At 29.5% G+C, this 23,451-nt stretch overlaps 1 protein-coding gene across 7 annotated transcripts in view; it reads right to left on the reverse strand.

Moving 5' to 3' along the window:
* LOC107450996 (uncharacterized) overlaps positions 1-23,451 on the reverse strand; it is an 87,720-nt gene that overhangs the window by 22,820 nt on the left and 41,449 nt on the right. For all 7 annotated transcript variants that reach the window (XM_071187358.2, XM_071187359.2, XM_043038863.3 and 4 more), the window contains exons 8-11: positions 14,880-14,999; positions 10,121-10,254; positions 9,788-9,905; positions 8,375-8,580 (exon numbers count right to left, since the gene is read on the reverse strand). In XM_071187358.2, coding sequence (XP_071043459.1) covers positions 8,375-8,580; positions 9,788-9,905; positions 10,121-10,254; positions 14,880-14,999 — 578 coding nt within the window. The remainder of the gene's footprint in view (positions 1-8,374; positions 8,581-9,787; positions 9,906-10,120; positions 10,255-14,879; positions 15,000-23,451) is intronic.

A 23,451-nucleotide genomic window follows, 5' to 3' on the forward strand; every position in this document is an offset into this window, starting at 1 on the left:
TGAGAAATAAATAGAATAGATTTTTTTTATTTTAAATATACCATTGAACTAAAAATTGATTTTTAGTATTCAGAGCAATCAAGGGTAGGAAAAGTGGGCATTTGTCCAGGGCTCTAAGAGACTTCACGTTGGTGATATTCGAAACATTTTTTTTTAATAAATAATTGTTTTTTAAAATTGATAATTCGAAAACCTTTTTGTTTTTTCATAACGAAAAATAGGATGATATGCAATAGTATCCTCACTTCGACGGAAAAAAAACTTTATAAATAAAAACTAGATAATTCAAAAATAAGATTTATTTGAAAAATTTTAGATGATTATTTGATCGGGACTTTAAATGAAAAATCTTTAAAATGGACAGAAATGTTTTGCACAGAGAACCTGAAACTTAAATGATATATAAAATTTGAAACACGGAAAAAAATTACAATTTAAGTTAAATTTTTTTTTTCAAAAACAAAGGTGAAAATTATAGATCCTAGGGACAGCGCTGAAGGAGAATATTTTTGTTGCTGTTGTTGTAAGTTTTGTTAGTACTGATTTAACTTAGCTCGCTTTTTCGCTAAAATGATGTCGGGAGCATATTTTTGTTTTAAAGTTTTCATACGGCGATTATTACGGTGTCTTAATTTTATGTTTTGACTTACTTTTTTTTTGCTTACTTTGTTTTGACTTACTTTTACTTTTTTAAAATATATTTTAAAGACCACAATTAATTTGAGAATGAATTTTAGAACTGGTAAAAACTACTTTTTAATTTATTATGCTTTTGATATTTTTATGACGTATTTATATTAATTTAAAAATTCCTAAAAGTAATCAATTCTGAAATTAACGTGAATCTCTTTGCAGATGAAAATGCCGATTAAAATATTGTTATTTAAGAAAAAAAAACTAATTTAGTTATTAAATAGCCAAATATTTTAAAAACGTTTCATTTATTTTTAATACAGTTTTTATTAATTTACTTTCGGATCTGTAAAGGGGAAATTTTATAATCTCACCTAAAATAATTTTTCATTAATTCAAATTTTCGAATACTTTCCGAATTACTTAGGAACTTTAATTTTAACTGCAGCTCTGTGTCCGAGAACAATATAAGTTTTAATCTTTTCCTGACCACCACAAGTGGAATTTGTCTCTATTATCGCTTCTGGAATTTATCGTCAGTACCAATTATATTTTGACTACTTTTTGACTAGATAGTGTGCTTAAAGTTTAGCTGGAGTTCTGTGTTGGATGACAACACAAGTATCAACCGTTTTCTGAACAGCTATAAACAAAAATTTTCTAGCTGTTTCGAGGTATAAGAAAACTTATTGCCCATAGAAATTTCGATCACTTTCCAACAAACTATCGTGCTCAAAATGTCAACTAGTGCCTAATGCTAATCTAATTTAACATTGTTTTTTAAAGAATGCGATCAAAATTAACAGCGATATTATCAGTATATTTATCACAATTTCTATGACTTTTAAGAAGGAACTCAAAAAACTAAAATAAAAATTTTAAAAACTACTTTTCTCAAAATGTTTTAAATTGGAAAAATGTTTTAATTTTTGTCCGACCCTAAAATGGGTTTCAATTGTCAACTTTAGATCAAAGAAATTTTTTAAAATTTTTTCCTATTTATCCCACTTGAAAAACGTAGTTGCAATAAATTTTAATTTGTTGTTTTTAAATGTCTATAAAACGCTTATAAAGCGTCAATAATTTTTACCCGTGCGTTTTTGATAAATTAAGTCAAAGTAATTATATCTTACATTGCTTACTAATTAATGTTAATAAGCTTTTCAAATTTGAAACAGAGGTTGATTATCCATAAAAAAAATTAAAATTATTCTACAATTTTAATTTAATTTGTTAACTGAGATGTCAAAGCAGACAATCAAAAAATATCCCTCCATTTTATTTAAAACTAGAATCGTTCTTTAAAGATTACTTTATAAAACTCGTCGTCAGCCATACTTCGGTATCGAGATGTGTTCGCATTTGGCGAAAAAGTTCGCAGTATATTACATTAGAGCTCTTAGTGATGTCTGATTTAGAAAGGCGGAAGATATCGCTTTCTAATAGAGGTTCGATTCCTGTTGATGGTAGGTGAATTTGTTTAATGCACTGAATTGGATAGGATAAAATAGCCCCAGTGGTATAAAGATTATCCTGAAGTTTTCCTGTTCATGTAACGTAAATTTTGGATAGTTTCAGTTAAAAAGCTATTCACAAAGGTGTCCCAATGCATGAATCAAGAGTTTCCTCGTCTACTGAGTTGTGTTTTGGGGAGAACAATGATAGCCAATATACTTCGATGTCGGTAAAAAATTAAACGAATGTATTCAACGAAAGTGTTTTTTTACCTTTATAGATTTAGTTTTACTAAAAAAAGTTCGTAGAATAATTTATTTTTTAGCTGTGCTTTTATGTTGAACTAAATGAAACAGAACAAAAATAGAACCGAATTTTTTTCTAAAAATTACATCCGCAAAATTAAAATGGCTAACTTTTTCATTATTCTTGATGCAGTTATATCTGTATTAAAAACCTTCTTTCTTAATTCTAATGAAATTACGTTATAAATATCATTCATTACATTTGATTAGATTCGTCAATAAAATGAATCTAAATAAAAATGGAGAAGAATTTTCATTCGAAAAATTGAATCCGTAAAAATTAAAACGACTAATTTTTTCAGTATTCTTTACATTATCGGTATTAAAAACAGCAGATAATTAATTTACGCATAAATATCACTCATTACATTTTACTTGATTCGAAATAAAAATAAAGAAGAATTTTCATTCAAAAAATTTTATCCGTAAATACTGAAAAGACAAACTTTTTCAGTTTTCTTGACACTATCGGTATTAAAAACACCAATTTAACTTTTCCTTAATTTGACAGCGCGTTCTCGATTTAAATTATGCATCCATATGATTCAATAAATTCTGTTTCGTTTGTGAATTAATTGAATTTGAACAAAAACTGACATGGACTTATTTTTAAATTTTTTATTCGAAAAAATTAATTAAAAAATTAACCAATTTCTCCAACACTTTTACGTCTGTATTAAAAAATTCTAAATTTGACTGCGCGGTATGTAAAATATTAGGAAAATACTTTTAAACCTTTACTTTATGAATACATTAAATAAATGAAATTATAAGAAACTGGAAATCAATCCATAGGTAATAGAATTGCCTTTTGAACCTCTCAAATAACTGTTTAACTGACAAAAGAGAGATGATTTATTGTTTCAAACTCCTGGTCATTCAGTCGTGTTCTAAAATCAATATAAAAAGTATCAGGAAGCTTTAATATATTTGCAAAATAAATCCAGGGCATTTTATTATTCGAATGGAACGTTGAGCACAATGTAAAATTTCGAACTTTTTTTCCTTCCTGATTCTAATGCACAACTTATCCTTCATTATACATTTTTTTACCCAACCCCCATATTATACCAGAGAGAAACAAGAGCTTATTTAAATAATCGATTCTTGCAATGATAAAAGGTGGAGTGGATAAAATTCAAACCACTGACGCCCTCGCATCTGAGTTGGGCCATTTTTTCCACTCCCGATTCCCGGAGCACCGATTTTTTACCTCGCCTCCTGGTTGGCTGCTTTCGATGAAATACTTTGCATTAATTATGCGATGGCTGAAAATATCTCAGCATTTGATGAAACCCCGCCCTACGCACACATTAAAAGAGCCGTGGATTTTTTTTTTCTTTTTTTGTCTTTGCAAAACACTAAGCTTTAACGATCATTTCACCAATGAAGTTCCCCTCCCTTTAAAGCTTCTTTTCCTTCTCTCCCTTTCGCTCGCCAACCCTTTGGCAAGCTTTCTTTTTTAATTAGAAACAACGCCCCTTTTACTTTAAAATGTGGGACCTTTATTATTATTTTTTTTTTTACCTCTTATTTGTTTTCGCGCTAAATTTCAAAAAAGGAGAAAGAACAAACTAAACCCGCTGAACGCGAATCAATAAGTACCTAAAGGGTTATAATGGCGCAAAACTTTTCTTTCAAAGAACTTTTCAATTAGCCAGGTAGCAATGGTCCGTGAGCGTCTTTAGTAAATGACATGGAAAATGGCTGCCTTCAGTATTTTATAGTAACTTTTAATGTGCACCTTCGGGCTGTGTGCAATTACCTCTTACTGAAGAAAAGCTTTTACTCATTTTATAAAAAAGAAAAAATATTGTGAGTTACAGATCTTAGGCAATTTCATTAATTGGTGATGAGCTTAATAGTTAATAAAAATGTTTTCGGAGGGTTAGATATTGCTCATTAGGTGCTAAAACGGGGAATAAAAAAATTTAAAATTTCTTGTTATAAATAACTCACAGTATTTACCATTGCAGATAAACTGAAGAAACTCATACGGAAAAAAAAATAAATAAAAAATTGTCGACAACTTAGCCACCGGTGGAATTTTTCTTTTTATGTTTAATATACTTTTTGAATATAAGTTTTCTGCAATTTTTTGTTCTAGTTCTTTCTCCTCAATTCTAGTTTAAATTGCATGTAAGAAACTGGCGTTCAAGTTTTTAATATTTCTTTCCTGTTTTTAACCAAAATTAAGTGTAAAAAGTTCTAACCTTTTTTTTCGAGCAGTATTTTTTCTTTGGTTCATTGTATGCTCAGATTTTTATATATTTATTTATTTTCAATTTAAATTTCATTATAAGCGCAATTTTTACTGGAATTTAAAATATGGTGCTATCCTTTTTAAGTGTCAGTACATTTCTATTTTTTTTCCTATAATGTTTCATGAAGAATAAGTGATCAGCATTTTAGAGTTTCATATTAGTGGCTTACATTTTTTTAAACAGATGAGTAGATATTATATTATGCATTCAAATCAGTCAGAATATGATGCATCATCTTCTACAATAGCAAAAACATCTGCAAGTAAATAAATAATAACGCTTCCAAACTTTTTTCGGTGTTGCAAATAATTATGGCTGAGTTATAAATTATTGGGGTGTCTTCGTTTTTGTAGAATATTTTTATGTTTTTTTTTAAATTTTACTTTAAGCGCAATTCATCTGATTAAATAACTGAAAACAATGCCGAAGATATATGTTATAAAGAAGAAATAAGAAGAAATATCTATACAGAAAATTTCTAAATAAATTATATGACTTATAAATCCACAGTCCAGACGTGTATTTTGAACTTTTACGAAATTAAATTTTATTGTACCATACTGAAAGATAAAATGATTTGCAGAATGAGTTTCTATATTTTTGACCTTCTATAGATTTCTAAACTAAGGATATGCTAAAAATATTAGCTTGCTTAAAGATAAATGATTTCCAGGAAGAGTTTTTAAATCATCTACAGATTGCTAAACTAAGGATATCGCTTAAAATATCCCTAGTCCGGACGTGCTTTGAAATATTGCAAATTATATGGACGGATGTTCAAAAAACTACGATTTTAAGGAAAAGTCGTCAAATCTTTGATCTTCATGAAAGTTATAAACTACGGATATGGCCAATGTGTTTATAATGTCTTAAGTCCGGACGTGCACTTGGGGTTCTGCAAAAACAAAATAATATTGAAGGATGTTCAAAGAACTGTGATTTACAGGAAGAGTCATCCGATCTTTGAACTTCAGGTGAACTTCTAAACTACGGATATGATCAATATGGCTAAAATATCCTTAGTGCACGTGGAACACTGAGAAGACAAAAGTGAAACCCGAAAAAAAAATCACTGTGATTTACAGGAAGAGTCATCGGATCTTTGAACTTCAGGTGAACATCTGAACTACGGATATGACCAATATGCCTAAAATATCCTTAGTGCACTTGGAGCACGGAGAAGACAAAAGTACCCCCCCCCCCAAAAAAAAAAAAAATTACGAAAGAGTTTTTTAACCCTTCGTATCCCACTTGCAGAGTTCCTTTGCGATGTCATGGGAGAAATCTTAAACTCTGAATAGGCGGATGAATAAATTTTAAGCGTACAATATCTATTCTATTGAAAAGAATATCTATACTGAACAATACAGTACATTGGATTTTGGAGGTTCATTCGCCTTTAGGGATTACCTACCCCTTGCAGCACCGGGGAAAGGGTTAGGTAACCTGTGAACTTTGGAAGTCAGCGCCCCCTGAAAGTCGAAAAGGACAATAGTTCTAAGACCCGGAACAGGTAGAGGCGTCATTTAGGGACCAAATAGGGGTTCGGGTTGTAAAAAAAAAGGGTGCTTCAGGGCAGAGGATTTCTCTCAACCCTTTACCTGTCTCAAATTAATCTGAAACTATGATCAAAGACGTGAGAACACTTTTCTTATGGCATCCGGCTCTCAGCTCAAGACACCAAGCTCTTAAACTGCGGCCAATTATTATCTTTATTCTTTAACGCTAATAAAACTTTGATAAAAAATACAAAAATTAAATTTTAATTTTTATTAAAGAAAGAACATAAGTTTAAAAATTATTTTTCAGACAATGTTAAAACGACGCACACTAAAAAAAAAAGTTAAATGGATTTTTTTTAACAAAAATTAAATGTAAATAAGTATAAGAGAAAATATATATGATAAATATACATTTTCTCTCATATATGAAATATATAAATGAAATGTATAATGGGGGAAAAAATCACTATTTAACGTAACTGTTTATTGTTGCATTTCCAGTTTCTTGTATAAAAACGCCCTTCTTAAGACTATAGTACCCGGTTGTTTTATCCAAAACTATTCTGTTCTTTCCAAAATTAGCTCTTATTCTAAGACAAATAATATAAAAAAAAATTACTAATCTAACGAATCATATTACTGTTTCAATCCTTTGATTTCAGATCATCGGTACTCTGCTTTTAGCAGTTAAACATAATTCTAGAAAAAAAAAATAATAAAAAAAAAATAATACACATTTTGCCATTGGCATAACTTCAGGACATTTATATATTTATAATGGGAAAAAAAATGAATTTAACGCAGCTCTTTGTTTAATATGTAGCTTTTCAGTGTTTTGTTTTCAGTGAATTCAGTGTTTTGTATTTATATAGTATGTAATTGTATCAATTTTCGACTTTTTAGGATTTTAAGACTAGAGAAGGAGTGAGATATAATTTTTTGTTTGAAAATGTAATCTAACATAATGCATTTAGAGTTAACTATTGTTTTATTTATTGGTATTTTGAGCCTTAATGTCCTTTTGAGACATAACCGCGGTAGTTATAACCGGTAGTTGGAGTTCTTGTTTTAAGTTGGTATTAACCTAAGTTTTGATTTATACCAAATAAAAAATGTATCAATCTATCACCGAGAGAGCTTAAACTAGGTTTATATTTATGGTATATTTTCCGCTTATAAAGAATTTTGTCTTTATTTTCCTGCAACAAGAAGACGGGCAATCTTAATTTATGAAGTTCTTTGCGTTTGATTTTTTTTTCTCCAAATTTTGCTCAAATTAAAGGGTTACTAATTTGGACGTTCAGACTGCTATATATTTATATAAATTTATTAGTTCATTTATGGCGATAAAACTAAGGAGTGTGAAACTAAAATAACACTTTTGTTAAAGAATCGTCGAAATAATTTTAATTAAAAAAAACTGGAAAACAATACGAAAATTGGAGAATTTAAATAATTGATCAGAATTTTATGTTAGAACTAAGTAAACTCGTTAAAATAAAGATTTGTTTATTTTTTTTTTGAAAAAAATCAATCTAAATTTTAAAAAAAAATTTAAAAGTTATTAATGAGTAATCGATTCCAATAGATATTACAATATATAAATTTCCAAAATAAATTTAAAAAAATAAAGCATACAGTTAAGAATGCTAAGCAAAAATGAAATGATCTCTGCATTCTTACATAGCAAAAATATGAAATACTCAATGAGCTGTAATTTTTAAAAAAGATTTCAAATACTTCCTTAAACAATTTTGAAAAACAATACAAGAAACTTTAAGCAAATGAGATTAAAAAAATATATAATTTCCCTAATAAATAAATTTATTAAAATACTTTATTCATCACAATTAAAACACTTTTTTCTTCAATGATAAAGCAAGACATAAATAATAGTATAAAAAGAAAATCGGAAAAAAAAGAAACAAATTATTTTTAACTACAAAGGAGTTTGCATTCATAACTAGAAACATTGAAACTTTGTACTTATTGTAAAGTACTTTGTAACAAAAATTTTTTTTCTTTAAATGCAGATCAACAATTTAACAAACCCCTCTGTATTTACAAATATTTCACAGAAACCTACTAATGAATATGGTTATTTTCTCCTGATTGTCGCCATCTTGACTAGAAAGACTGTTAAAGGAGAATCACCTACCTGACTTGATTATAAACTGTTTTGCGCATTGTCTAGGATTTAAAAAGGGAAACATACCTGTCTAACCTCTTCAATTGTCTACTCAATTCACTCTGTTCATTGACTAATTGATAATGCTGAGTGGCAAGAACATCTAGCTGTGTCTGTATTTGACCTACAGCAGCAATGTTGTGAGTATCTTTGGATTGTTGAAGCCCAGTTTTTAGGTCAAGCTGTTGGCCAGTTAGCAATTTTATCTGTTCAGTTACAGCTTCAAGTCTATCCTATAAAAATTAACTTAAAATTAATTTGAATATAGATTCATTATATATAAATATTAATTTATAGGAAATTTCGGTAGGTCATGTAAACTATAGAAATGTAAACGACAAGAACCTAAATCCACAAACTACAAAATAATAATAATAAAAAATGAGAAATAAAAAAATAAAAATTTTTTAAATAATATATTTAAATAATTTTTGTGAAAAATTCAATAATAAAAATCAAAAACATTAGAAAATTAATTTTGAGAACTTTTTTAATTAAAACGCAAGCTAAACAAAGCTTTTAATCAATCAATGCGCTGTTATTTTAATTCCATAAATTATTTCTAAGAGATGACGCAATAATAAAACGGTTAATCTGATAAAATTTGTAAATCGAATCAAACAAGTGTTCCTCTCATGGTAATGTTATCTTCATATTTTAGGAAACAAATTCACTTAATTTACATGTTCTGGTTAAAAACTCTGGTTTATAATCAGGTTCTGTTTTATGTAGAGCAAATTTATTTTCACTATGGAAGTCATTTATGACCCGTCTTAGTTACATAAGATTAAATGTATCGTCAATAATCAACAATGTTTGATTCGGATTATTATAAAGCAAATGCTAAACTGGAATATTTGTACAGTATACCTGTCACACTAAAACTTGTTTTTTTTTAAAAAAAAAAAAAAAAAAAAAAAAAAAAAAAAAAAAAAGCATTTATATTTTTTTATTAAAAATATTATATCCTGATTATGTTTTACTCGAAACAGTATTTAATTAATACTTTTAACTTTCTCATTTTTATATATAAAAAAAGGATGAAAGTAATTTAGAATGATTTTAACTTTTAGTAATGGCGCTTCTCCTATTTATTTATATTCTCTTTAAAAAAAATTTTTATTATTATTTATTCCAAATATGGTGCTTTATATTTCAATTTATTTTGTTTTCAGAAACATCGAATATCGTTTAATATCGTTAAATGAGTTTAATACAGTACTTGATTATTTTTTAATTTTATTCAAAATTAGTTTTACAGATTTCAAAAACGATTCGCTAAAAACTTCAAGTTAAAAAAAAAATCTTTTCAGTTTATTTATCATTTGTACAAAATTCGGTGAAAGAAAATATGCATAAAAAAAACTATTATAACAAAATAAAAAAAAATAATTTTAATTTAAACACTATTATTATTTCTCTATTAAATTGAAATATTACTTGTCTTCTCTTTCGTTCTTCCTCCATTTGATTAGGATCCGGTAAAGCACCAGGACTACCATCGAACCTTAATCTTTTGCAACTTTCATCATCGAAATTTCTGGAATAACACTGAGACCTGAAAAGAAATTGAATACGAACTGCTATAATATGTTCACACAAAAGTTGTAGCAGGTTATATATATTTAAAATAATATATTATGTGTGAATATCTTTTAACAAAAAATAAATGACACAAATTATAGAAAAAAAAATCTTTTAATAATTTTTTTAACGATTAAAAAAAAATCTGACAACGAGTCTATAGTTTGAAGTGTAAACAAATGTTCTTACCTTGAATGTCCCTTTGAATATTGATAGCCACTGTCACGGACAACCTGCCTAGCCAATGGAAAAAGCTCATCTCGTCTAGTTAAAAGGGCCGGAACATGTTTGCATATTTGGGCAGCTGCTTCATTAACAGATACCTGGAGGAAATAGCAAAAAAACAAGATCATGAAACTATCAGAAAAATAACTTTCTACACAGGTCGTTCTAAATAGAAAATGCGGTACTGCTTTTAGGATCTTCTTTGTCCCTAATTTTATATTTACTAAGCTAGATATTTTTAACTTGCACTTTAGTAGTTTGCAACATGAATGCTCAAGGGAATAGTTGATATATTGTATTTTAACACTAAAAGACAATCCGTAGTTAATTATAAACTAAGTATAAACAATTAAGTTGCCTAAATTATACCACCTTTGATTTCAAAAGAAGTATATTACATGGAAAACACTCTATCGGGTAAATAATGAAACTTTTTCAAGTGGAGGTTCATGCAGAAATCGCTGTGTACTCGTGTTTGGTTTTTATCTAAGTTAATCAGTTTTACAGGCTTTAAATGCAGTTTTTGAATATCCCGTGTAAGGATATAGCGACTACAGATTATTTAGCGCATCATATAATTGTTAGGAAATTAATTTTGTTAAGTTGTACTTGTTTCTTTGCTAGCTAGCAATTTTTTGGAACAGCATTTTGTTTAAATAGTTGCGCAGCTGCCTAAAATGTTACTTTTGTGCAGTCCTAACTCGTATGAGTACGATTTAGGAGAATGGTATCAACTTCAACAACTGAACAGGTCGATTTTCAAGCCATTTAAACTGCGTGACAACCAAACTGTCAAAAAATGGCTGAGAACTATTTCTTGACTGATTTGCTTCGAATATTTCATTTTTTACGATATTTAAGATGTCATCTCATAGTAAAAAGTTATTAAAAAAATTTAACTAACAATCTGCCTAATGACAGGGAATTAACAGCCCCCATTAGCAAAGTTATGCAAACACGACATAGTAGTAATACTGATAGTAGTTGACATTTTTTACAAATTTATCAAAAAAACCATATTAAATATAATTTTTAACTCGTGAAATAATTTTTTAAACATAATTTGAAAGAATACCAGCCCCCTGCTTTACATCTGCAATTACAAAGTTAATTAATTTTTCTATAATCATATTTTTAACCCTTTGCGGTTGCATAAATTTATGCATGGGTGTCAGGCTGGTCGGAATTAATTTTCGCTGAACGAACAGTAATGCATAATATGCAAGATTATGAAGGAAAAATAAAATGTACTAATTCTATTTTTAACTTTAAAAAAAATGTAAAAATTATATTTCATAGTTCTCCATCGTGTGGTATGTTTCAAAGCAGTCTCCAATGAAGCCCTGGTTTTCCAGAACATGTGTCTCAAAAATAATTAGTTCGACGTCTTCTGCCTTTAATTTTTCCGTTTGAACAAAAAAAAACAATTCTTACTCTTTATAGTGCTGCAATATATTTAGTTTGCCAGTAAGCTGTGGCTAACATCTTTGCTGTGGTGGCTGAAAGCAGACATACGACTGGAACGGTAAAAGAGCGTTGGTGGCTGAGAGTAGACATACGACCGCAAAAGGGTAAAAAAGGCTGTTTTTAACACACTAACCCCACTACACGGGGCTAATGTGGAAAATCCATGGGGCTAGTTTGGACAAACTTGGTAACTTATTAAGTGGTAATTTATTTTCAATTCAGAAAAGGCGAAAATGAAATCAATATCAATCTAAGCCTTATAGGAGAATAAGTATTGAAAAAAATAAATAAAATACTAGTTTGTGATAGAGCATTTCACATTACTAAGAAAAATATTAATAACGTAAATCAATAAATTTGAAAATCTTTATTCAATTTGATATATTTAATAGCAGGCAACCAATTTTAAGTCGAATCAATTTCACTATCTATAGTTTTAAAATGATAATGAAATGATTAGAATGAAGAGCACACGGAGCGCGTGGTTTAGCCATGTTTCTCTCACTAGAACATAGAAAACAACTCGCAAAAGAGAAGATGATACTGTTGCGGATAGTTTGGTTCAGTTTAATGTACGGCCCAAATTAATTCGGCTATTTTGAATTATATTCTTTAAATAAACTTGATGGGCCCGGGATAGCCTGGTAGGCAGGGCGCTGGACTCACGTTCGTGATAACGGGAGTTCGAATTCAGCCGACCGAAGAATCCCCGTGTAGTAAATGGTGACTGGTGCACGTTATATCTGTCCGATCACAAAGTCCTTCATATTATCATAACAAATTGTACCTTTGGGGGTAGTACTGAATTGGAGATTGATCGTTCTCTGGTTCAGGTCAAAATAACAATCTGTGGATGAATGTATGCATGTATGAATGATTCCGACCTATAAACGGGTGTGACGCATGGGTGTGGCAGAAGTCGAATTTTTGGCTAGTGATGGCGACACTATAAAACAAGAACAATCGCACCCCTTTGCCTTAATTGCTTACGTCAACAACAATAAATAAACTTAACAAAACATCTTCTTTATATTATCGTAAAACCTTTGAAAGTGAATCAATATAATAGTTTCGCTCTAAATATTTTACGTAATAAGAACACAACTAATTGTAAAGGTATATCATGCTACAAAATCACTCACTCTGATTTATAAAATAAATAAAATCAAATGTGTTAAAGTTGAAACCAATTCATATTTCTTTGATTAGATTCCACACTTTCTCTACTACCATATGTCTACTCTAGCCCCCCCCCCCGGAGGACACGTGTTTGCTAATGCTGGTCAATACAGAGCATATTAAAATAAACTTTCGAACCTTTAAATATGCCTGTCAAATCTTTAATTTGAAAGCTACTTTTGCTACTTGAAAAATTTATTTTACAAATTTCTTCCAAGTTATTCACAGTATGATTATGTAACTGCAAATAGAAGTGTACAGTGTGCAACAAAAAAAGAACCGTCTAAAATAGCTTTTGATCTAATGAACAGATCTTCACGTTCTAAGACTCAACCTTAATGGTTTGAGCGGGTGACCTCAAATATGCTGAAAAATTAGTGCCGACGATATTTTAAGTAGCGAAATCAGACAGAAAACGTACTTTTTCTGAATAAGCATGCCGTTTTTCGACGGATTTGTGATCCCCAAAATATAGAGGGTAGTAGCAATTCGGGAAGTATGGTCCCCATAGTTTGGATCAGGAGAGCGATACAAAGTTTAGACCCCTTAAGAGGCCCTCCTCTCCCGATCGAATTCAACTGTCGAAGGGATGGAGTAGGGGAGGAAAATTTCTAAACATGTTTTTAATCCTTTTCATTTAATTTTCACAAATAAACTGATGATAGATTCGATTTAGCGCTATTTTTCGATACACGCAAAATATAAGGCCGTCACTCAATCAGACTTTGAGATATAAAGCGTGCAGTATTACAAATTCTCTAGTAATTTTTTCTCACAAAATTATGCCAAAACCAATCTGCAATTAAGAGTTTTTGAATATTATTTAAATAAAAAACATTTATTAATTTTTAGATTTTTGATGAGTTACATTATTTTTATGCAATTGATGTTAAATTAAATTTTTAGCGTCATCCAAATTGGTTTTCATTAATTTAAACTGCAATGAGAAAAATTTAAATACTTAGGAATGTGCAGTTTTAAATTACTTACAGAAAACCACAAATCGCATCATTTTTCTAGCTTTAAAGTTTTGATTAAAAATTCATAGAAACTCTAAAAATTATCAAGCGTTACTTTTCTTAATCTAATAAAGCGACCCCTTTATTTTCTACCTTTTTTGAGAGGTATTGTGTTGTCTACTAATACCATCAAATATTTGTCGAGTACAAAAAAAATATCAAGAAATCACAAATTAAAAACTGAACCTAGAATACAAGATGGCGAGGGAAGATGCCTCTTAATGATGCCTTAAACCAAATTTTAAACACACGACTTTTTTAAAATTCAATTTCTCAGGAATTATTCGACTGATTTCGTTCACACTTTGTATTTTTGCATGTAAAAGTACATTCTCAAAAGTGATGAAAAAAACTGTAAAGATTGCAATTCAAAAAATTTCGATTATAAATAAATAAATAATAAAAAATATTAAATATATACTTAACGTTATATTTTGCATGGAATTATCTTTGGATAAACAAATGTTATAAGTGTGTGCAAAAAGTTTTCAATGATGAAAAGAGAGAGAGAAAAGAATTATGTATATATATATATATATATATATATATATATATATATATATATATATATATATATATATATATATATATATATATATATATATATATATATATATATATATATATATATATATATATATATATATATATATATATATATATATATATATATATATATATATATATATATATATAATCGTGTGGGCTGATGAAAAGTTTATACCTTTTATTTTCCGGATTTTTAAAAACAAATTTATTATTTTTCTTGTGGATTTTTTTTATTATTATATATTTTTTCCCCCCAGTTGTTTGTTATTTCTTATTATTATTTTTCTTTTTCCCCCTTTTTTCATATGTCTGTAATTTTCCTTTGTTTTATCTTCATTTTGAACTATATATAGATAAATTCTCATTAAAAAAAATATTTTATAAGAAATTGCTTAAATGTTAAATTGTGTGATTATTACTTTGAAAAATCGAGAATTGTTTGAAATATAATAACATTTTTAAGAAATTTTCTATTATGAAATACCATTAAAAAACGAAAATCAAAATACCTCGTGCAAAGTGAGGGGTTTTTCCGGCTTTCTCTTACAATCAAATCTTCCATAGATGGCAGCATATTTCCTTATTTCATCCATCCTCCTAGGATCATCCTCGGGCATGTTCATCACATACTGTGAAAAGTCCAAAAAAATTTATTTTTAACGCAGCTCCCTTTGATAGAGAAAACTTTCTTAGAAAGTTGCTTGAGATATTCATCAAAATCAAAATTGAGGAGGCAAATTATGCTTAATGTGTTTTCGAGGTTATTTCTAGAGAGTTTATCGATTGTGGCAACATTTGTTGGTCTTTAAAAATATAAGCGTTGTTCTTTTAAAGCTATAACAAAATAGTATTTCACGAAAGCTTAACGTATTTATTTTTATAATGAATAATAATTAACGAGATGTTTCTAATAAATATAATAACTAAATAAGAGTATAAATAAATATATAAATAAAAGCATTTCAAATTAATAAACATGATGATCTTTTAAAGCTGTAAAAATTATTTTGTTTTTCCGAAACTTTAAAAAATATATAAAATTAAAAGGAGAAAGAAATATCTAAGAATTTCATTAAACAGTGCTTATCATTTTAATTCGTCGGAAAAATTAGAGCATATAAATATAAATAATGTCCCGTTAAATATTATCATAACAAGCTATTTCGTAATTAATTAAAAAATTTTTTTTTGAATTTTTGCACTCAAATTTATAATTTTATGATCACAGAAAATTTTAATCACTGTATTTTTTTGATTTTTAGCATACATCATGTTATAAACCATATTATAAAGAATGTCATGTTAAAAATTTATATTAACCAATATGATTAAAATGCTTTTAAATATTTAATGATCCGTAAAAAAAAAAGGTTATAAAATTAAAAAATAAATAATAGAACGAATTTTATATTATAAATGATGGGTACAGACACTCTTAAATGAAATTTTGGTTAAATTCGTTTTAAAATTGTAAAATTATGTTAAAAATGAGTTTAATTTATTTTGATTCTTTAACTTAAATTTGTATAATTGTCATAAAATTTTAAGTTAAGCTTCGCGTTAAAAAATTAATATTTTTATTTTTTATAATAGGTTTTAATTTTATTTAATAATTTCAATTACTTTTTTATTTAGTGTTAAAAGAAGTATTATTATCACTACAAGTTGAAACACAATTTTTAGGATCTATCTTCAACGAATTTTGTATTTGAAGGACGTATTATTTATTTTACCATACATCCCTAGCATATATCATCAATATTTATTACTTAATGAGAAATAAGTTAGTTTTGTATGACTGAAGAATAAAAATAAAATGAAGATCAAGAGGAGGATTCAAATTAGTTAACGAAGAAGTGCTGGTTTTGTTTAAATAAAGACAAAAATTTTAATACTACGAAAAAAAATAATTGCAAGAATAAAAAATATAGTAACAATCGAAAATGACGTCAGGACTAGATACATAAATAAGAAATATTTACTCTGACTTAGAGTTTAAAGTTATCATGTTTATATTAAAGTTTTATTTTTTAAAGCAAAAGAAATTAGAAAGAAAAACGTCTATTTTTACAAGTTATGAAGAACGTTCAAATGCAGGGTTTTTCGTCAAGGTAGCTTTTAATATACGACTGGAGTATCATTATCGAAAATGAAAACAAAAAAGAAAATGCAAATTAATATTTTACCACGAAAAAAATAGAAACTTTATTTAAATCGGAAAAGTTACAGTGGAGGAAGGCGTATGTAGTAAATATCAAAACAGGTTTAATTAGAGAGATTGAAACTTGAAGGTGCTTCTAATAATCATCTCCTTTCTGTTTCCACTCACAACCTGACTTGTTGTTTATTACGTTCCCCTTCCTATACTATGATTAATCAGATTTCGATAGTATTTTTATTAAATAATTTTACAAAAATAAAAAAAGATAAACAATAATTTTACAGTTTTGTTAATTAATTTCCCAGATTAAATTACAATAGCAATAATGCTTTACATCCGATTTATTACAAAGCGTCTACAAACTGAGCTTAAAAGGTATATGATTAAGCAGGGAAATAGATATCTTGTTTAGGGGGAAATAACAATTAATAAGATGATGCAAGTTGTTTCATTTTTTCTATTTACAAAAATTATAAAAATGTAGATTGTTTCAAAACACAAAGTATAAGGGAAAAATCAGCAAAAATTTGGTATGGGAATAAATTAAAGTTTCATCAATAAAATTAGGCAACCAAATCTTAATTAGTCTTAATGTAAATGTTCAATACTCTTATCTAAAAAGTTAAACCATCATTCACGAGAAAAAAAGAATTTTTAATATTTTTTTTTTTTATCGTTGATAGATATCGTATTTGTGAAAGACAATTGTTGTTTAAGATCTAAATGAAAATGGCAATAAGTTTATTTTTAATACAAAAATATCCGCATGGAATCATGATTAATGAATAAAACTTTTTAGCACGCAGAATTAATGAAAGGGAGACGTAGGAACGAGAAGGAGTAGACTTAATGGCAGCTGCAGTAAAAATTATGGCAAAGATTCTAAAGATGATTACTCATTAAGAATAAAGTGCAGCGTAATCGACGTTTTCATTTGAATCGCGACTGAGGACTGAATAATAATGCTCACAAATGTAAAAAGAAATAGATACATTACTGTCGCGTGACTGATTTTTAAATTACACTAGAATTCCCCCTAGGGGTACAAAAATCAGTACTTCAGAAAAAAAGACGTCACTATTCCTTACAAAAAGGTAAATAAAACAACAATGCACTAAACAGCTATGTCATCGGTCCAAGTAACAGATTACTGGCCCAAAGAATGGTTGGGCGGGTTTTTTTTTAAAAGAAAAATAAGGAGTTAGAATTATACGCAAAAAATTAAATATAGGGAAGGGAAAATACAAACTTGGTGTATAAAAAAAAAGAATGCATTACTCCACACACGATTCGGAAAACGCTCGTTATTATTTATTCATTTAATGAGTTTCTTTTTATTTTTCCGATTTTCTCTTTTTCCATTTGCATTCCTCTCTTTTCCGGTTATATTTGTAACAGCCCCCCTCATTCTTTTTCTCTCATTCGTTCTCTTTCTTAACTCCATGTCCCCGCTCGTGGAAAACGATGAGAAAAAAAATATATACATACATATATATAATTTTTTTTTTGTCCTCTTCGAGACTTTTCTCTATCCTTTGCCTCTCTTTCATTAAATGTTCGTATTTTTTTTTATTATTATTTCGAGCGGTTCGCCTCACTGGGTGTTTTATTTTTTATTTCACAAAACCCTGAGAGCTCACTATCACAACACTCCCTCCACCCACATAATATTCTCAGCCCCTACAGTCCATCACGATAGTTAATCTTCGAAAGGTAAAAATTTTTCAGCGCCGTTTTCCACACCAGCTTACATTTCTCTCTCTAAGCGAGCTCATTTTTTTTAATGTCCTCTCCGGCGTCTTTTTTTTTTCTTCTCTTGGCATAAAAAATGAGCACCCTGTCACTGTTTTGCTTTTTTATAGCCTCTCCTCCCTTCTTTTCTTTTGTTTTAAAGGGGAGTAAGAGAGTAAGAGAGGTAGATTCAATAATACGCATAGCAACCTGTTCCCCGGGCGCAGGAAAAAAAACTTTTTTTTTCTATATTTTTTTAAAGCACGGTAGAAGTACGCGCGCAGCTCCCCTCTTTTTTTATTTATTATTTCTATTATCTTTTATCGTTTCATCTAAGAATTAACGTTATTCAATCTTGTACTCAGGAATTTTATACTTTTGTTTTTAGTACGGGATATATGTTTAATGGTCGTAAAATATATATCTCTAAAAATGTACATTTAATGTTTGATTCGAATCCTAAAATAAACATTTCACCGAAATGAGTTGTATAAAAACTGAAATAGATTGAAACAACTACAAATTAAATAAGACAGTGAATGGGATTTCAGATTTTTATTTTTTATTTAGCTGTAAATAGGTAACCGCAGCTAACTGCATAGGGTACCCATGGGGGAAAATTAAAATTTTCAATATTTGGATGTTTAACATACGTTTGTTGAAATATCAAGGATATTTTTCTTTAAAAATTACAAATAATAATTAAAGTCCTCTTAAAATATAAAAATATGTGTGTTTTAAAATCTATCTATCCACATAGGCCCAAAACAATAATTTCTACCATTTCGAAATAGGTGAGGAACTGATTGTTTTACATATCTTATGCACAATATTATTTGTTCTCAGTAATTATGAGAAACTGACTGATTACTTATAATGTTTATTTAAGTAAAAAATAAATGTTATTTATCTTCTAAAACCATTAATTTTTATCGAATGAATAATAGAAGGATGATAAAGAGAATATTACTTGATGTAATTTCTGTTTGAGAACTTTCAGTTAAAATTTAAATAAAACTAAACTTTTATATGAAATCGCGAAATCTGCATGTAAAACTTTCATGTTAAAAAAGAGCAAAATGAGAGAGAGTTAAATATATTTTACAACAGAGTTAACAGGACATCAGAGTTAAATATATTTTACTTTGAAAAATGAAATGAGAAAGGAATAAACTATTTAAAATATTCATTTTTTAAATAAAGAAATAATAATACATAAATATAAATTAAAATTAAAGCTGCATTGTTAAATTAAAACTTACTCTGAAAAATGAGTTCCTTTTTTATATTTCAAGTTCTAATATGCATCGTATCGGAAATGTTTTTCATTCTTGTATATCAAATTGGTTTCACTCAATTTTGTTGAATGTTGAAAAAATAGAACTTTTTATACCAATTTCTTCGAGTATCAGTAGTTAAGTAGGTGAAAATTTTTACTCATTTCTGTGGTATTTTTTCCCTTTGAAATTTGCTCCTAATACAGTAGACTATATAGAATATTGTATTAATTGTTTTATTACTATACAAAGATTTTTATTGTGCTTTTCAAAGGCTATTTATACTTTAAAAACTATTATTTAAAAATATTATGATTTGCAAAGATATTGGATTTCTTTACCCACAATTAGAATTAGAATACAGAAAAAGAACATAAAGTAGATTTATAAGAATTCTATTTCTTTATAATGAAATTCAGTAATTACAATTGTGATGTTTATCTTTATGAATCTACATCAGAAAAAAGCGCAATGACCATTGGAGCAAATGGCATAAAAATTATTTAAAAAAATGTTTTTTTTTGGCAAAAAAAGATTAATAAAAAAAAACGTAAAAAATTGATTCCAAAAAATAAAATTATTTGTTAAGACATGCCCAAGTAACAAATCATATTTGTCTTATTTATATTAGGTTTTTTCCAACGTGAAATCTGAGAAACTACTTTTAAAATTTTAAAACCAGGCTATGAAACAATAAGCGACGATAAACATCCCTTTGTGATAAACGGGTCATCTGTTAAGGCACCCTTGTCTTCGAACAGAATGCACGACGAGTTCGTAGTTTTCCTCTGTATATAATCCAAAAGTAATATAGTTTCACTCAAAAGCATAAAAAAAAAAATTATGTTTTTTTAAAACCGTCGTTGAACAGTCGACCCAATTTTTTGGGTTTACGACTACAAATGTTCAACTCCGTAACCTTGTAATTTTGAACACAATCCAGATCCAATCAAGGGAGCTCCTGGATCGAGTATTGGGAGAAATTGCCTTCGTGGAGGACTTTTTGATAGAACTAACCTGCATTTGCGTTGCAAGGAGAGGAAGACCACGAAAACCTCACGTGGTTAGTCTCATGGCCAGGGATTCTAACCCATGATACGTCTAAAACTAAGGATATTTCCCATCAGCACTGTGGTCGGTGCAAGCCGGATGCTGATTCGTATCGACCAACCATCGGAAGGATTCGAACCCGGTTCGCCTCATTGGAAGGTGAATGCTTTATCCCCTGAGCCACCACGGCTTAATACTTGCATTTTGTTATTAGTGAAACTAGATTGCATGTCATATACGAGTTTTTACCAATATGTCTCTCAATTATTCCTCCAGTATATGTCGATGGGATATTTAAAATAATGAAACAAATAAAAATAATTTTGATACTGATTCTCCCCTCCATTATTCAGATACATCAAATAAAGAATAATTCTATTTTTAAAATTAAATTCTAAATCAAGAAAGTTCAATTTCTTGCAAATGAGATATTTTTTCATCGAGCTTCTGATACAATCATTAACGAAATGTACTCCACCCATAAATGCAGAGCGAAATAGCTGAGATAAATGCAGGCTTCAAAAGGGGTAAGATCGAAGGACAGGAAAAACCTTTCACGTTTTTATTCGCATGTTCCAATATATTGTGGGGAAAATAATAATTAAAAAAAGGTCTAAAAGAATGAACGTGCTTCTAATTGTAAGCTGCAGTGGGCAATTGCAGAAGTTCTTTCTTTTAACGAACAATTCCAAGTTTAGTAATGAGTAACAATGTTTTACCCCCGCATGCCTACCTCGCTACACTACCCACGCGACAGAGAGAACTATAAAAATCGATATGCAAATCAGCCAATCCATAGCTATACAATGAAAGGTGAAAAATAAGGAGAAGAAAAAAAATCTTTTAAGAAAAAAAAAATTTTCAGGAAAAAAAATTAGGATAAAAAAAATCCTTAAAAGAGGAGAAAAAAATGGAGTGTCTTAAAGAAAAGGAAGAAAAAATATACAGTAAGAAAAATTGAAAGACGGAGGGATGAAAAAACATCGCAAGAAAAGGATGGGGAGGAGATAGAAAGAAGAAAAAAACGTGGGTATAAGACCGCCTGGGAACTCGAAAGATTTTTTTTTTCTTTTAAAGAGTTGAGAGAATAGAAAAAGTGTTTGGGAGCGTTTAAAAGAATCCAGGTTATTGCCATTCGTAAAGTCACCTTACGGTTTAAAAGGGTTCAGGTTGGAAAGAAGGTCGCCAGAGCAAAGGTTCAAAGTGCATGGGAAAAAGGGTTATTATAGAGGGTCAAAGAAACGATGGAAAAATCAGAATAAACACTTTTCGATATATCAAAGTCAAGGCTTACTTTAAAGTAATCGGTTTTTTATTAACTTTAATTCACAGATATTATATTTTTTGTTGTTTCAGCGCAAACGTGTTTTTTAATATTTTGGGTTAGAAAAAAAAATTTTTTTTCTCTCAAAACAGTCCTTTAGAGAAAACAACAAAAAAACATATTTGAAAGTGAAGTTTTTAAATAATTTTTGAAAAAAAATTTTTTCATAAATTTTGCAGAAAAATTTTTCTTATTTTTGAAAAAAAAAATCCTTATTGAAATTAGAATTAAATGAAAAAAAAGCTGAGACTATACTTAGAAGTGAAATTTTGTAATTTACTGCAAATTCCCAATTAAGAGTAATAAGAAAATTTATGAGAAGAAAACTACACTGGTTATCATAAATTAAGGAAAAATCACAAAAATAGCGATAACTCTTTCAAAAGTAAGCCAAACCGTGCAAAATTTGCATATGTTGTCCACTAAGAGTAGCTGAGTAAAATTGCAATATGCAAATTAGTGGCGCTGCACTCGGCTTACGTCATCTGCCTGGAGCATAAAAGTCCAAGTTTGAGAGAAAGCACACAAATTTTACTGTGATTGCGACATTGAAAATCTGAGATAGCCAATTCGTAATAATGACCTCTAGGCATCATTTGCCTGAAGAACTACGATGGAGAGCCATCGGGAGACTAGAGGCAGGGCAGAGTCAATCAGAAGTGGCCAGATGGCTAAATGTGAGTCCATCTGTGGTTCATAGACTTTGGAGGCAATTTCAAACCACAGATTCGGCATCTAGGAGGTTCAGTCAAGGACGGCCAACTGTTACGACCAGTGCCGATGACCGATATTTGACATTAAGTGCACGCAGGAATAGAACCGCTACTCCGACACATCTTAGATCCTCTCTTGCTGCAGCCACCGGAAGGTTGGTGTCAACGTCAACTGTGCGCAGAAGGCTCCACGAAGGTGGTCTGTATGCGAGACGACCAGCCATTTGCGTGCCGCTCACATCACGCCATAGGAGAGACCGTTTGCAGTGGGCCCGACAACATGTCCACTGGACGTCAGATCAATGGAGGCCTGTTCTCTTTACGGATGAGTCCAGGTTTAGTCTAGAAAGTGACAGTAGACGTTATTTGATATGGAGAGAACCTGGGACCCGTTATCATCCATCAAACATCCGTGAAAGAGATGCATACGGAAGAGGCAGTGTCTGTGTTTGGGGAGGCATATCCTTAGGAGGGCGCACATACCTCCATGTCTTTCCAAGGGGAACCGTGAATGCTCAGGTTTATCGAGACAACATCCTTGATGCTTATGTGCGCCCATATGCCGGGGCAATTGGTGATTGCTTCCTGTTACAGGACGATAATGCAAGACCACACAGAGCTCGCATTGTTGATGATTATCTTCAACAGGAAACAATTACTCGCATGGAGTGGCCAGCTCGATCCCCGGACTTGAATCCTATCGAGCACGTTTGGGATGCTCTAGGGAGGCGTGTATCTGCCATCAATCCGCCCCCTCAGACCCTTGCCACGCTTGCAACTGCTTTACAAGAGCAATGGCTCTCACTTCCTATTGAACTGATAGAC

The sequence above is a fragment of the Parasteatoda tepidariorum genome, chromosome 11, assembly GCF_982258835.1.
Source record: "Parasteatoda tepidariorum strain Cologne lab strain chromosome 11, Ptep-v5.0, whole genome shotgun sequence".
Classification (NCBI taxonomy): Eukaryota; Metazoa; Arthropoda; class Arachnida; order Araneae; family Theridiidae; genus Parasteatoda; species Parasteatoda tepidariorum.